This window comes from Macrosteles quadrilineatus, unplaced genomic scaffold (assembly GCF_028750875.1).
Source record: "Macrosteles quadrilineatus isolate MER2022 unplaced genomic scaffold, UCM_ALF_1.0 Scaffold_5__1_contigs__length_97177068, whole genome shotgun sequence".
NCBI lineage: Eukaryota > Metazoa > Arthropoda > Insecta > Hemiptera > Cicadellidae > Macrosteles > Macrosteles quadrilineatus.
In genome coordinates this window covers 89,514,897-89,531,048 of record NW_026542598.1, presented here as the reverse complement: position 1 = coordinate 89,531,048, position 16,152 = coordinate 89,514,897, and the positions used below count along the sequence as shown (strand labels likewise).

General features: G+C 38.6%; 1 protein-coding gene across 1 annotated transcript in view; it reads left to right on the top strand.

Annotated features, from left to right (window-relative positions):
* The window catches only part of LOC128995214 (protein furry), a 335,121-nt gene continuing 318,969 nt past the window's right edge, over nucleotides 1–16,152 (top strand). Inside the window, exons 1-13 of the mRNA XM_054420153.1 lie at nucleotides 1–98; nucleotides 1,236–1,423; nucleotides 1,962–2,149; nucleotides 3,709–3,891; nucleotides 4,620–4,827; nucleotides 5,360–5,497; nucleotides 6,074–6,308; nucleotides 7,381–7,559; nucleotides 7,995–8,219; nucleotides 8,586–8,729; nucleotides 9,779–10,007; nucleotides 11,906–12,090; nucleotides 13,550–13,685. Coding sequence (XP_054276128.1) covers nucleotides 1,268–1,423; nucleotides 1,962–2,149; nucleotides 3,709–3,891; nucleotides 4,620–4,827; nucleotides 5,360–5,497; nucleotides 6,074–6,308; nucleotides 7,381–7,559; nucleotides 7,995–8,219; nucleotides 8,586–8,729; nucleotides 9,779–10,007; nucleotides 11,906–12,090; nucleotides 13,550–13,685 — 2,206 coding nt within the window. The 5' untranslated portion in view covers nucleotides 1–98; nucleotides 1,236–1,267. The remainder of the gene's footprint in view (nucleotides 99–1,235; nucleotides 1,424–1,961; nucleotides 2,150–3,708; nucleotides 3,892–4,619; nucleotides 4,828–5,359; nucleotides 5,498–6,073; nucleotides 6,309–7,380; nucleotides 7,560–7,994; nucleotides 8,220–8,585; nucleotides 8,730–9,778; nucleotides 10,008–11,905; nucleotides 12,091–13,549; nucleotides 13,686–16,152) is intronic.

The window sequence follows — 16,152 nt, the reverse complement described above, 5'->3', positions numbered from 1 at the left end:
TGGAGGACAGGAGGAAACGGACAATGTAGCCAGTGGACGAGATGATGACCAGAGCCGACCTGAGAGTCGCACAGATACTATTACTTCCGCTACTCCAGGTGAGTTTAGGTTAGGTGAGGCTAGGTTAGGTAGGTGAGATTAGGTTGAATAGATTTTGACCAAACCTTTTTTATATGAAAATATCTTTGTCCCTGTCTCTTTTAACCTTGTATTTGTCTGTCCACGTTGCCCTCAAAGACCTGTGTGTTTAATACATTAAACAAAGGAAGGGTTAGCACTACACTACTATAGTTGGATGTGTTGTCTAGCCTAGTAGTGAGCGTCTCAGGCTTGATTTACAGACTCATTTACTCATTTACAGACTTACTCAGACTTCATTTACAAAACTTAAATAGGTTTGGACCTATTTCCCTTAAAAGCGTTTAAACTAAAACTTACTTAGTCTCAATAAAAAATGCCACTGGCAAAAAAAAAAAAATTGTAAACTGTAGTGCCATGTTTTTATATGATTTTGAAGTCATATGGGCTACTAACTGAACCGCTCACCAACTCACCATTTCCTTGTAGATCATATTCCATCAGATCAACAACATTACATGTTAACCCTTTGCGGTCGAATGGCGAATATAGGTCGCCGCCCGCCATTTTCCTGACCGCTCGAAAATGGCGACCTATACTAAAAAAAAATCCAAAAAATTATTTTTGCAGTTGAATGGCAGGTATAGGTCACTGGGCGCCATTTTCCCGACTGCTCTAATGGCATACTATACTCAGTGAAAAATGGGAAAAAAATTTAACCTCAAAGGGTTAAGTTTATCTATTCCAAGACTCGTTCATTTTGTGTTCATCTGTTGTTGATCATTGAGCTTTCAATATACGGTCCTGGCGAAACCTGCCGATCTTAGTCAGTAAAAAATCTATCATAATCATTCAGACCCTTCACGTTAGTCGCATCAGGATGTGTTGTCATTGTATAAATTGAATTTAATCTACATATTCGTTCATAACATTTTACTGGACAATTGCACACTGTACCTTCGGTATTAATTTAGAAAATTACTGAAGTAGCTTTCTGTGATAGGCTAGCCTTACAGTATTGGCGAAGAAATCGAGCTGGTCTATTAATTGGTAGTTAGTGAGTCTATGTCTCTGAGGTCCATTGAGGAAGGACATAAAGCGTATATTAGCTTTATATTAGCGCAGACAATTCTAAAAAATCAACTCTTTCCACACAGAGAGTGAGCGTCGCAGTGTGAGTATAGCCACGATGTTGCCGTGGGGAGCGCACAAGGAGAGATCGCCGCAGCTAACCTCTCTCAACATGGACATGGACATAAGGCCGGGGGAGTTTGTAATGCGCACACTGTTTGCAGACTTCACACTACAGGCGGAGAAGAAAATAGAGACTGTACTGTCTGAGCATGTGAGTAGATTTTAGTTTTTCTTTGTAAAAGTGAGACGCCTCAACGTACTTCTTCTTCAAATTAACTGTCTTTGAAGAGGGCGTAAGGTACTTAATAGTTTTGTTTTATGCAATGATAAACAAAATAATTATAAAATTTAATTCTGATCTTGTGAGATGATGACAATCGTTTCTTGTTTAAATTTACTGCTTCCACTCAGGATGTACGGTAAAGTGTTTTTTCAAGCATTAGTAGATAAGAAAAATATTACTTTTCTCTGTGTAGGAGATGTAATGATTATCATGCTTATCAAAATTTAGGTAAGGGTATATGATTCTATATAGTTAAATTACGTAGAAAAATAAACAAGGTAAATAAACTTAATCTCCTCATATATCGCTATTATCATTTTTGAACTCTATTCTTGCTTTTGTGGAATTTCCTTGATGTTAATGCTATAAAATCTGGCCCCAAGTTAATTTTTAGTACTCTTTCAACTATTTGTCCACTCTCTGTTTTATAGTTAGTTTTGTAACACCCCTTATATATTTTCCTCAGGAGAAGCCACTGTCCAAAGTGCTGCAGCGAGGGGAGGACCCAGTATTTGATCAGCTGTTGTCTGCATTTGGTTGTGTCGCTGAACATTGCCTACCGTCCATGCTCAAAGCTCTGTTTGCATGGTACGAGAGACAACTGGGAGATTTGGGCACCATCGAGGCAAAAAAGGTGGAGCAGAAAGGGAAAAGGTAATTTTTGTGGGTGTTTTGTTGTTGATTGTGAGTTGCTTGAGCATTTATTGGTTCTCAGTTTACAGGAAAACATTGGAATTTTGACATCTCTACTCTTTTGCTCTACTTAATTAAATAACTTCTTGATCAGCATTGTACGTGTTATTAAATTTACGGAAAGTAAATAAAAGAAACGTCTTATAACACTTAAAACATATATTTACGCTTATACTGTTACTCACAAGACGGTAAATATACAAAAACGATGGTAAGTGGTGATCGATTTCGATTGGACACTCCAATCATCATCAGACCCAATAGGCGAATGACAAGAATCTTGAATGGCGTCCCTACTTATACCCTATTGGCTACCGGAAGCACCGGCCAATACATTTTTATAAGTACAACTGGAATCAAAATGTATTTGTTCATTAATCAACTTATTTCTATCTTTACATTTTTCCTTATAAATATACAATTCTTCCCAAGCATTCATTACATATCCTTTCTTACAATTCTTTAAAATATCTAGACTATCCTCCATTTTTCCTAGTGAGTGCCCATTTTGTAACAGGTGTTGTGCGACATTTGATCTTTCCGGTTTGTTGTTCCTCCACGCAGATATGTGGTTTTTGAAGCGGTTTACGAAGTTCACAGTCTGTCCAATGTAGAAGCTATCACAATCGTTACAATTGATTTTATAGATGCCCGAAGTGTCAAATTTGTTACAATCTTCTATTTTTGGATGCAGTATTTTACTCATGGTGTTTTGAGTCCTGTAGGCTATTGAAACTCCGTATTTCTTGAATCTGTTAGCAGTCCTTTGTGTTGTAGTCCCCGTGTAGCTAAATGTGATATATCTGGTGCTTTCCTCTTTTATCTCTTCTAATGTTGTTCTGCTGTGTAGTGTATTCTGTCTATCGATTTTTCTCCTCGTCTTCCTTGCGATGTCCTCTACCGTCTTGGTTCGAAATCCATTCACTTGAGCGATCTTCTTAATGGTGTCCAGTTCTTTTTTCCTATTGGCTTGGCTAAGTGGGATCTTATAGGCTCGGTACAGCATAGATCTAAAGCTAAAGACAAAGAGCGTAAATATATGTTTTAAGTGTTATAAGACGTTTCTTTTATTTACTTTCCGTCTACTTAATTGCTAGAAAGTTTAAATAAATTCATTTTAAAGATGGAGAGAAGTAGATACTCCAATAAAAATTTACCCATTTGGTGAATTTTATGTCTGATGATGATTGTTAAATCGTAAAAGCCTGTAGTAACATTTAAATTTTGAGTGTTTAAATTACCAAGAGTAGACTGTAGGAAAACCTGAATGGAATAAAAACTCGAGACAGGAATTTATTATAAAACCCTCTTAGTTTTCCTCGATGATTGTGATGATGGCATACCATGACAAAACTGGTCGTAAATGCTGACCTAGTCCAGTATTTACAGATTTTGCCTCCAGAAAACCTAAAATCATTTTCTTGACAGTTGTTTGTTGACTGTTTTTAACAATATCAGCACATTTTACTTGGGTTAGTTGGGTTCTTACACAAATTTGACGATGTTTTGTTACGTTACAGCGGAGACACAGCTGAGCGTAGTGAGATTGAAGCGCTGCAGGAGAGACGAGCCCTGGCTGTAGAGTTCATCTTTTGTCTGGTGCTGATAGACGTGTTGAAGCAACTACAGTTCCACCCTGGTCATGAGGATCTGGTGTCGGACATCGAGGACGTAGCGTTCAAACACTTCAAGTACAAAGAGGGGTTCGTACAATGATTTGTTGATATACACAAAACCAGATGTGGGAATATGCCAACTGCATAAAAGATGTTCTAAAAAAGGAGGATCTAAAAAAAGCTAGACTTGAAAAAACTATTTTGTATCAAGGGCTATTACCATAGGTGACAAGGAAAGACCTAGACCCGGGTGTTAAGAAAGATATAATTTTGTTCAATAATTCTATGGTGGTAGTCAGAATGTGCACACTATCACAGATAATGCTACTAATGAAATTTAGTCAATGACACCATCTAGAATATTTTAAAACACAATAAATGAGCTTGTCATCTTCATAAAGCAAAACAAAATCGTAGCTTGATTCCATTTTTAAACAATTTAAACGCAAGACTATAAATTAAAATAAGTAGGCTTACTGAAAACAAAACAATTTTTCTGAAATAAATAAATACCATTCCTTGAGCAAGATAGCTATTGAGGTTTAAAACTAATAACTGACTTTCCCTAATACAACAATTCTCCCAAACAAGTTTTTATCTCACCATTGCTTTTGCAATTATCACCTCCGTCACCTCTGTAAATGTTTGAAACAGTCAAGTTGTAACACCAAACATTAGAAGAAGTGTTCACAGATTAAGCCATGGAAGCTTGAAAAATTACAGTCATATCTGGCGATTAAATGCTTATGTTATTCAACTCGGGCACAGATTAATCTAAACAACTTGCTACAATTTAGTTTCTTATCTGTCCACAGTGTCCAGAACAGCACCAACGCCAGTAATGTTCACACAGTGGCCGATCTGTATGCCGAGGTGATCGGAGTCTTGGCCCACTCGCGCTTCCTCTCCGTCCGCAAGAGGTTCATGTCCGAGTTAAAGGATCTTAGAGCGAGAGAGCCAAGTTCAAACACTACTCAGAGCATCATCTCGCTGCTGATGGGGATGAAGTTTTTCCGCATAAAGGTAGGCCTACGTTGTCTCGTAACTTGTTGCGGAAATTGAATAAAGTGCTTAATTCTGTTGTACTAGGATTTTGATCTAGGTTAATTTTAAATGTTTTCCTGTCGTGTGCCAATACAAATTTTTTGACGTTTAGCCCTAATGTTTTAGTCAAGTGAAAAATATTTAGTCCTACTTGTTATTCAAATCAGCAGATTTGTATGGGTATGATAATTAAACAATTCTGGTCCTGTATACTGAAGCAATGCTTCAAACAGTGTTAATCTATGGCTAGTGTAGGCCTAAATAATTTGTTTTACCTAATGTATTTTTAAGCTGTTTCTACTAGTCAATAGTGAATAAATCAATTTATTGCTGTTGTTTGGTGGTCTACCAATACATTTTCGTATAACTTTGCAGCCGGTTTCACATAAAGCATTTAAGATTTAACAAAACATTTTTGTTTTGTCATAGCAGCAAATTTCACTTTTGTATTTACCCAATAGTTACCATGTACTACCTCAATATTTAGAATGTAATTATGATTTTGTTGCAGATGGTCCCTATCGAAGAGTTTGAGGCTTCGTTTCAGTTTATGCAAGAATGCGCACAGTATTTCCTTGAAGTTAAAGACAAAGACATCAAACATGCCCTTGCTGGATTGTTCGTAGAGATTCTTGTTCCAGTTGCAGCGGTTAGTAACACATTCTAGTACAAATTTAATACTGTACATAGGACAAGCCTAGTTGTTTTTAATTGTAAAACAATAAAACCAAAATTAGAGGTCATTAAGTTGTGTCAGATTTTAAATTTAATCTTTTCAGCCTCATTGTTAAGGCCTTTCTTAGAATGTTAATTATGAACAACAGTTTCAGGAAAGTATTTTTTATTTGTTGTTTGAGTCCACCTTGGCCCAAGAACACAAACAAAATTACAATATACAAAAGTTAGATAGTTTTCATTGTCACTGTCAATTGTTATTTTCAACCAAGGAAAGTTTTGAGTAAGGAAGAAAGATTTCCTAATTTAAATTATTGGGTAGGGCTATAGTGTCATTCTTTTGTCCTTGGTCCAAAATCCTCCTTTTCATAGGTAAGCCTGTCATCCAGAAAGTAACCGCTGAAATATATCTTACATAATTATCCGATTTTTTTAAAGTTTCTGTGTTGTCTTATGCCTGGGTGAAACCTTTCCCATAGGTAAGTTTGTTTTCTGTGTTAAATCCTTAATTCCTGAAAGTAAGTATTTAACTATTTCATTCCTTTTGCAGACAGTGAAAAATGAAGTGAATGTCCCGTGTCTCAAGAACTTCGTAGAGTCTCTGTACTCCCAGACTCTAGATATGTGCACCAAGTCCAAACATCGTCTGGCGCTGTTTCCTCTGGTCACATGTCTACTGTGTGTGTCACAGAAGACGTTCTTTCTGCAGAACTGGCACTATTTCCTGGCCATGTGTCTGTCACACCTGAAAAACAGGGATCCGAAAATGTGCCGAGTGGCTTTAGGTAAGTGGCAAATTTTTGGTGGTTGGGGTGGAGCTACCAGTTGCTATGTCTTTTGGTCATTTGCAGCACCCTCAACTCAGTCTATGACTTGAGCTATTGGAGAATTCTTACAGCTGTAGAACATAATTTTTTTTAATTTCTCTCTGGATTTGGAGTTATTCAAGTTATTGTGTGATGAGAAAGTTTAGAAAGTATGATTTTCATATGTTAGAAATAGTAGTAGTTTTCATGATGAAAAAATTTGGGGATACGTATTCAGCATTGAATGTATTCAGTAAAGCCAGGAGTAACCCATTACAGCAAAAAAGTGAAATACAGAAATCTGTGACGTTACCAGCACACAAAACCATAACATTGCGGCCTTAGATTCATAGCCTGTCTGTAGTGATATCGACTCGCACTTAGGAGGACTGTCAAGTCATAAGATAAAGTACTGTCTTCGACTATTAATGAAACTAGACATTCCATCCACATGTTAAATTTTGTAGCCAGTTTTTTTTTACCAAAATCGTTGTAGTTGATGTGAGCCACCGACAGATTGTGCTGATCTAAATTACTGATTTCTGTCGCAAATACAATGTTTTTTACAGATTCAATATACTGTAATGGAATGACTTATTTTGAGCTATAGCAAATGTTATGACCCATAAACTTAGCCAGCAACAAAAAATAAGGTAGAAAATAGATTTTTAGTCACTAGTGCCTTCTGTGACTGACTCACACAACTACGTTCTTTTTTTTAACAAAAATTGGCTATAGCTGGTCCATATAGATGGGACGTCTAATTCAGTATCCACATGGACAAAAATAATTAAATATATACTGTCAGCTGTGCTGCGGTTACCATAGGTTCTGGTGTACACCGCTTGGTGCGCCATTAGTTACGGCGTATACACTATGTAACTACACGGCGCTCCCAGCGGTGTGCGCCAGAACCTTTGGTAACCATGCTAACCACAGCACTGCTGACAGTCTATATTAAATTCTTTTTGTCTATGGTATCCATTAGTCAATGATACTATTAAAGGTGATTCAAGCAACACAAATTTGTAATTATTCCTCTTTTCCGCAGAGGCCCTGTACAGGCTGCTGTGGGTGTACATGATCCGTATCAAATGTGAGAGCAACTCCGCTACACAGTCCAGACTGCAGAGTATAGTCAACAGTTTGTTCCCCAAGGGCTCCAAGGCCGTCGTACCTCGAGACACTCCGCTCAACATATTTGTCAAGATTATACAGTTTATCGCACAAGTAAGTCAACGTTTATTAGTTGTATAAGGTGTTACAATAGATATTGTGAATTTAATTGAATTGGGTTGACAGAAGCTTATTATCAGTTGGATAAAATCCATTTGTAATTGGCGAAATTTGAACCTTGGACCTCACAGACCAAAGTCCTGTGTTTTACCACTAGACGAATTCACTCCCCTGTGTCTCAAAATACTCGAAATAATCATTGTTTACTGGGATAGTAGGTTTCTAAAGACAACAGGCCTACTTTAGATCGTGTTTTTTTTAAATAGTCAAGATAGATTTCACCACATTCTGGAAAGCTTGCCACCAAATTAACTTCTAAGTACCTTTTATCAGTACAAAAGTTCTAAGTAAAAAGTTGAGTAATTTCTTACACATTAACGGCATCAACACAAAAAGGTGAAAGTGACATTTTTTTCTGTCACGTTACAGGAGAGACTAGACTTTGCCATGAGAGAGATAGTGTTTGACCTGCTGTCCGTGGGGAGACCGATCAAGATGATCTTGACACCAGAACGCATGTCCATTGGTCTGAGGGCGTTCCTTGTAGTGGCCGACAGTCTGCAACAGAAGGAGGGCGAGCCTCCCATGCCTCGCACATCAGGCGTTCTACCCTCAGGGAACACACTGCGGGTCAAGAAGACGTTTCTCAACAAGGTACTGTTTTGTATTAATATCGTGCTCGATGACTGCTGAAATATTTCAGTTTGATTCGTCTGCATCAGGGGTGCATTTTAAAATGTCTGATATTTTACTTCAACCTGGACCAAAATATAGTAGGGTGTTTTAAGAGGTGATTCCTAAAAAACTTTATCTTTTATTGGACGATATCCAGGTGTAGCTTCCTATCAAAAGACAAAATAGATTTTTACCAAACCTTCATCGATTTATGTGCATGTATTTGGTAAATGAAAAATCAAAACCCAACACTGATAGCACTTCCTGATAATATATTTTGGAAAATAATGATGGGAAATTGTTAAATATTCTACATTAATTGTGATACACATTCTGTTCCGCCAGATGCTGACGGAGGACACAGCGCGTAGTATTGGCATGTCAGCGTACTTCCCTCACGTCAGACGAGTGTTTGTGGATATTCTGAGAGCCCTTGACGTCCACTACGGCCGTCCACTCATGATGACTAGCACTCAGAATGTGAACAAGGTAAGGTGTAGAACTTTATGTGTGGTTGGAGTCGTAGTGATAGATTGGTGAACATTAAATTGAATATAACTACTTTAAAGTAAGACCAGAACTCTTAAAATAATTATTTATTGTCAAAACTTTTAAATGCATCCAGGATTTAGGTTAAAAATGGAAAAAATATTGGTTAGCTTCTATCTTCTAGGCTAAAAGTATAAATTTTAGATTTCTGACCAATTAAATATCTTAAGCCAGTTCTTTTAAAACACTACTACTAGTAACACTAGAGATTGTTGTTGGTTGCAAAATCGTGCTTTCTTGTTTATAGATATCTCACAGCTTGAAATTTGTTTTTAATTGGATAGAGTGAGAAGAGTTTTAATTTTTTATCTCGTATTTTTCTAAGAAATAACCATTATCTGCTTCACCAGCTTTGCCGGTAATGTAAACTGTACTTTGACAACAAAGCAATATTTTAAAAAACATTTTAAAAAGACTTAAATTAGTTTACGGTGGAGGACATTGATGGATTTCAAATTACAGAAACTGGGGGCTATAGAATGAGAAATTTACCAGGAAATGTGTTAAACCATTGACTTTGTGATGTATCATAATCATACATTATCGGACTCGAGTTCAAAGATTCAAAGATTTCTTTGGTCATTCAGTTCACAATAGGCTACATCATACAAGTACAATATAAACTAAAACTAATATGTATAACAAACCAAAACAATACTTCAAGTACAAACAGCAAGCCATGCAAAGATAAATTAAAAGCATACCTTTTTGTAGGGTAGTGGAATAACGATAACAGTTACTTTTGGTACACGACCAATCATAGGTTGTGCAGTTTCCAGTTTGGACTGCTGGAGGTTGACTGGGGCTGAGGAGATAGGTGGCGGTATGATGTAGCCTAGATAAAGAGAGGATCAGGTGATGTTGGGTAGTCTAAGCTTGGACTGTAGCCTATCAACGTATGGGCAAACTATCAGAACTTAACACATTGAAATAAAACAGTTATTTTCTGTCAGTACCAAAAGTATTTTTACGATTGTCATTGTTCCCAGGAGCCAGACGAGATGATCACTGGGGAGCGCAAGCCACGCATCGACCTGTTCCGCACATGCGTGGCCGCTGTGCCTAGACTGATCCCCGAGGGCATCACTGGCGCAGAGCTGGTGGACCTGTTGGCCAGACTGACGGTTCACATGGACGAGGAGTTACGAGGTCTGGCCTACCAGAGTCTGCAAACGCTGGTCATCGACTTTCCTGACTGGCGGCAAGACGTCATACTGGGTGAGCAGAAGAGGTTTTACGTAGGAAGTGGAGTAATCAAATTCAACCTTAGAGTAATCAACCCAATAAACCTAAGATAGTTTCAACCTTGCTAACAGCTTTTTGATGTCCATATGTCTGCAGGCAAATCCACTAATAGCTTCAGAGACATGATGTTTCTATATTCAAAGGTAAAGTAGTACAACATACCCTTGGCCACACTTACCCCAGTTTTAATGACTACTAAACACTGGAAATACAGTAGAACTCCAATTATCCGAACTCCAATTAACCGAATCTCCGATTATCCGAATCGCTTACTTCACAACAATTTTAAAAACGTAAAGCTACAGTAATAAGTTTTGCAAAATATCAAAGAATTGTTATTAAACACATTTAGCCAGTGTGTAATTTTGGACTTTGATGGAACACCAAAATTACACACTGGCTAAACTATTAACTTAATAACATGTATAGAATACTTGTACTAAGAGCATTCTAAACTGTAAAAATGTTCTGATTTAATTTATTATTAATTAAAAGTTCACTTAGTACAGAAAATTAGGATTTATCTTTAAAATTCCCGGAATTCCGGTAAAACTCCGATTATCCGAATATTTGATTATCCGAATATTTGATTATCCGAATATTTGATTATCCGAATGGGGTCTGGTCCCTATTGATTCGGATAATCGGAGTTCTACTGTCAAAATCCTGAATCAATATAATCAATCCCAACTGAGAAGATTAAATTACCTTATCAAAAGCTTAAGAACTCAAGAAAAATGCCAAATGTTAACTTATAAAAAACACTGTTCTTCTAATAAATTTCATCGTATAACCTACTAAGCAGGCTTACATACACACATATAAATATAAGATACAACATGGGTGGGGTGGCGGAACTACTGAGTGACGGTGGTGTAATGTTAGTGATGAACGTTATGGTACTGTGAGACTAAATTAAGCGTGCTGATTCATACAAATTAATTCATGAAGACGTGTTGGGGACCAGAGGACGGAGATCTTTTACCCAGACCGGAAGCTTGCATAGCCAGCTTTGATTTATGCTAATGAACTAATTTACTAAAAAACTATCCTTCCAAAACTTGTGACCTAGAAAACGACTGTGAATGAAAAGATTGGCTGGTGATTGAACTACTTAAATAAGAAATAACTAACAAATTCAATTTATTGAAAAGAGCTATGGAATCTTCTGGGGAAAACGTGTTGCCCTAATCCTGTTGAAGGTGGTCCGCCTCGAACCGTAATTGTTAATTCCTACATGTAATCCAATGTCGGGACAACCCTTGTAGGTCTCCCCCTTGTTTGCTAACTAGCCTGACATATTTATCTATGTAACTACTATGGTAATTATTCTAATAACTTAGCCATTTTGGTGAATTTTCTGGACAGTGGACGATCAGTTTCCTTTTCAGACAGTTGTAGACACGGCCGGGGTCGAAGTGGGAAGAAGGTTGGGAAAGGTTGGTGGGGGAAACCGTTTGTTTGCTCGCGGTGGGCTGACGAGTTCGCCATGCAGCCCTGCCACACGAAGCGCTGACACTATAATAATTATAGCGTGCCTCTATGCGTCATAAACAGAAACTGATAGTAAAATTTGTACATATAGCTATCACTGTCGACAACTTTCTGGTGACCATTAGATCTGAAAGCATCTATTTTTCCTAATTCAAACCTGAAATCCCTATCAGTGATAGTGAAATTTAAATATACAATTTTTTCTGTACCTATAGTGTTAGGTTTTGGGCTTCTACAGACAGGATGGATGACTCTTTCCCTTTCAGTTAAACCTGCCATCTGAACATGATAATTTTAAAGTACGTTTAGTCATTACCTTCATTTTCCAATAAATTAATTTAAAAGGACATGTAAACCAAAAACATAATTTGTTTCAGGTTTCACCCAGTTTCTGGCAAGAGATGTGCAGGACACTTTCACCCAGCTGTTGGACAACGGACTGCGGATGTTGCTACAACTCATCACCAGCTGGAAGAATGCTCTCGGCCCAGCCAAGGACAGGACCAAGGAGCAGGAGCCAAGCAGGGCGACCATCACACCACGCAGGCCGGACTTTGCCTTGGTATGTCCGGGGTGCATTATGTGACCGTAGTTAAGAAGCTGTAGCTGACTATTATTTTTTTGGTTAGAATATTTTACGGTACAAAAATGAAAGGACTTTTTGAATTAGAGAATTCAAAAACGTCTATTACACCTTTGTAAAAATCTTTCTAATGTAAGTTGTATATTATTTAAGAGTACTAAAATTTACTCAGTAATCGTATTCAAAAATTTTTTAAGGTGCTTCTAATTTTTTATAGTAACTTTTGACTAGGTATTATTATCTTTTTAAGTTATGCATGAAGCAATTACATTTACAAAAAGATAAGTGAGTCTAGCGATTCCATCACCTCCAACCCACTTTGAAACAACAGCCTACAGGTGATCAGCTGATATTAAGTTAAAAAAAGTGGTGGGGGAACTCAGGAAACCTTCTCCTCAAACCGCCTACATTTTGTAGAACAAGCTGAGACTAGTCCACAAAATGTCAGCAAATTATAATGGATGAAAACAAAAAAGAGCACTTGCATATTAGTGGTTTCTTTCCAACTGAAGATGTGCTCAGATTCAAGATCGTGAAACGTCACAAAAGATTCGTTTGCTTTCCAATAATGGAAAATGGCTGCCATAATCTTTAGGTTTTCTCACCTCCTAGTTTGTCCTGGAAGCTTATTAGCGAATTTCCCTATAGGGAAGTAGCTATTACCGTAGGTCTCATGGTAAGACCTAAGCCCGGGACCGATTTACTTTTTCATTTTGATGTCCCCAGAGGCCAAAAACACCATTCGTTCAAATTTGTATATATCTATATATAGAGATATATATATATATATGTGTCCATCCGCACGATAACTTGAGTAATTTTTGTCCGATTTTGATAAAATTTGGTTTGAAGGTGTAAGGCGGGATAAACTTGAATGAGTTCGCGAACCAGCATGATCGGACTATGGGAACGGGGGTTTATGGGGGGTTTTATGGGGTAAAAATAGGTTTTTCCCATTTTTGCCCCTAAAAACACAAAATTTCACAATTTCTTTTTAAACCATTTTGTAGAGCTTAAAAAAACAAATAATTTAGTATATTGAAGCGTTATTATGCGCCTAATTGTTACGGAGAAAATTCAAAAAAATTGTAATTTTAAAATTCCCATGTTATTCTTATGGAGAATAAGTCGACTGTTGCAGTTTGCTTGTTTATAAACATATTTTGATCGATTTTGAAAATACTTTTATTTCTTACTAAACTATTATCATTTTATAAAAAAATCTTTTTTGTCCTCCCTGTTGCAGCAAACCTAAGGTACTTGTTAAACTAATTCTATTTAAATAGGAAATAAATGTGCTATTTTTATGGAGGCATTTTAGTGTAAATCCAATCAGGTCAATGGAAATTCGCTTAGTCTGCAGGTTTGCTGCGGCGGGGGTATTTTGTCATAAACTTAGAACCAAGAATGTTCCAATCACATTGTATCTGTTGTCTAGAGGGAGCAGTCGGCTTGCAGCGTGTTTCATCAGGTGGAAGGGTTTGCTCTGGTCATGTTGTGTCACAACAGACTGTGTCCACGCAGACTGGCCGTACACATCCTGAGAGAGGTGAAGACACTCATCAAAGCTTTTGGTAAGTCTCAGGTACATTGTCAGGGTGTATACCCACCGGGAAAACCGGGAGAACCGGGAAATAAGCTTGAATTTGAAGGGACCTGGAAAAAACCGGGAAAAAGCCGGGATTTTTGGACCAATTCCGGGATTTTTATTTTAGCCCCGGTAGAAGATTGTAGTGGTAAAATACGTCTTGCCGCGATTGCGGGCGACGACGATGACGTTTTCGTGACCGCGGGAGACGACGATGACGTTTCAGTAATCGCGGGATACGACAATGACATCTACACGTCCGCGGAAAATGTTCATGATTTGCCGCGATTGCGGACGACAACGATGACGTTTCCGTGACCGCGGGAGACGACGATGACGTTTCCGTGACCGCGGGAGACGGCGATGACGTTTCCGTGACCGCGGAGACGGCGATGACGTTTCCGTGACCGCGGGAGACGGCGATGACGTTTCCGTGAGCGCGGGAGACGACGATGACGTTTCCGTGACCGCGGGAGACGACGATGACGTTTCCGTGACCGCGGGAGACGGCGATGACGTTTCCGTGACCGCGGAGACGGCGATGACGTTTCCGTGACCGCGGGAGACGGCGATGACGTTTCCGTGACCGCGGGAGACGACGATGACGTTTCCGTGAGCGCGGGAGACGACGATGACGTTTCCGTGACCGCGGGAGACGACGATGACGTTTCCGTGACCGCGGGAGACGACGATGACGTTTCCGTGACCGCGGGAGACGACGATGACGTTTCCGTGACCGCGGGAGACGACGATGACGTTTACGTGACCGCGGTATCAACAATGATGTATACACTGCCGCGGGAAATATTCATGATTTTGCCGAGATCGCGGACGACGACAATGAAGTTTCCGTGACCGCGGGAGACGACGATGATTATGTCTACACGGCCGCTATGATTTTGCCGAGATCGCGGACGACGGTGATGACGTTTCCATAACTGCGAGAGGCAATGATGATGTCTACACGGCCGCGAAGATTTTCGTGATTTGCCGTGACCGCGAAAGACGACGATGATGATTTCTACACGGCCGCGTGATATGCTCATGATTTTGCCGTGATTGCGGTCGACGACGATGAATATGACGTTTCCGTGACTGCGGGAGGCTATGATTATGTCTACACGGCCGCAGATGTTCATTATTTAGCCGCGATCGCGGACGACGACGATGACGTTTACGTGACCGCGGGATCAACGATGATGTTTACACTGCCACGGGAAATATTCATGATTTGGCCGAGATCGTGGACAACGATGACGTTCCCGTGACCGCGGGAGTCAATGATGGTGTCTACACGGCCTCGGAACATTTTCGTTATTTTGCCGTGATCGCGGTCGATGACGATGACGTTTACGTGACCGCAGGAGTCAATGATGATGTCCACACGGCCGAGGAAGATTTTCTTGATTTTGCCGCGATCGTGGATGACGATGATTACGTTTCCGTGATCGCGAGAGACGGCGATAATGTATACATACTGCGGGTGATGTCCAGGATTTTTTTATGATAACGTAAGACTGTGATGACGTTTACGTCACTGGGAAGCGACCACACGACCACAGGAAATATTAAGGATTTTGCCGCCGTTGATAATGTGTTCATAAAAAATGAAGATAATATTCAGGATTTTGCTGCTATCGAGAGAGAAGATGTTTCCGTGGCCTTAAGTAATTATGATAATGAAAATGATTACTATAATAAGGATTATTACTTTTTCAACACTAGCTCACTGGACTTTGAAACAAATTTGATGTAAGTTTATATTGTATACTTAAGCTGCAAGTCTTAAATTGATTATAGTTTAAGTGGAACCAAACAAATACGCGGGAACCTGGAAAAACTTCGAAAAACCAGGAAAAAACCTGGAATTTCACTTTAATCAAATAGTATACACCCTGATTGTGCTTGAAAAGAGTATACAAGAGTTGTGGAAAAAATTCAAATTTTATGAAACCAATTGGGCTTACTCATTTACTCATTGTTTTGTTAGTATTCAAACTTTACATGTACAGAAGAGTTTTTGTGGATTGACATCCTACAGTTGTGAGATTTCAGTTGGTTTTGAGCCCGTAATGTTAAGGCTAGGGCCCCCTCAGACAGGATATAACAGTAGATATGCCAGTTACAATTTTGTTCTAGAATGAATCAGTTAAGATATCTGAATGTTTCAATATTCATAAAATAACAGTTTATTTCACTGCTAGCTTATCTTTGACTATTATAATATTCATCTGGTTACCTGTGAAAGTTTTTTTACGTGACATTTTAGTTTGAATTTTGAATAATCCCTTGGACTCTAATTTTCCCTGGTAAAGTAGCTGAACTATTACAGTACTCTTTTAAGAAAATTTACTTTCTTTTTAATATTTTTATTGTATTCCAAAATTTTTCTAAATAAAAGCAATGTTTAATCAACGGCCTACAAACAAACAAAACGCAATAAAAAAAGATGC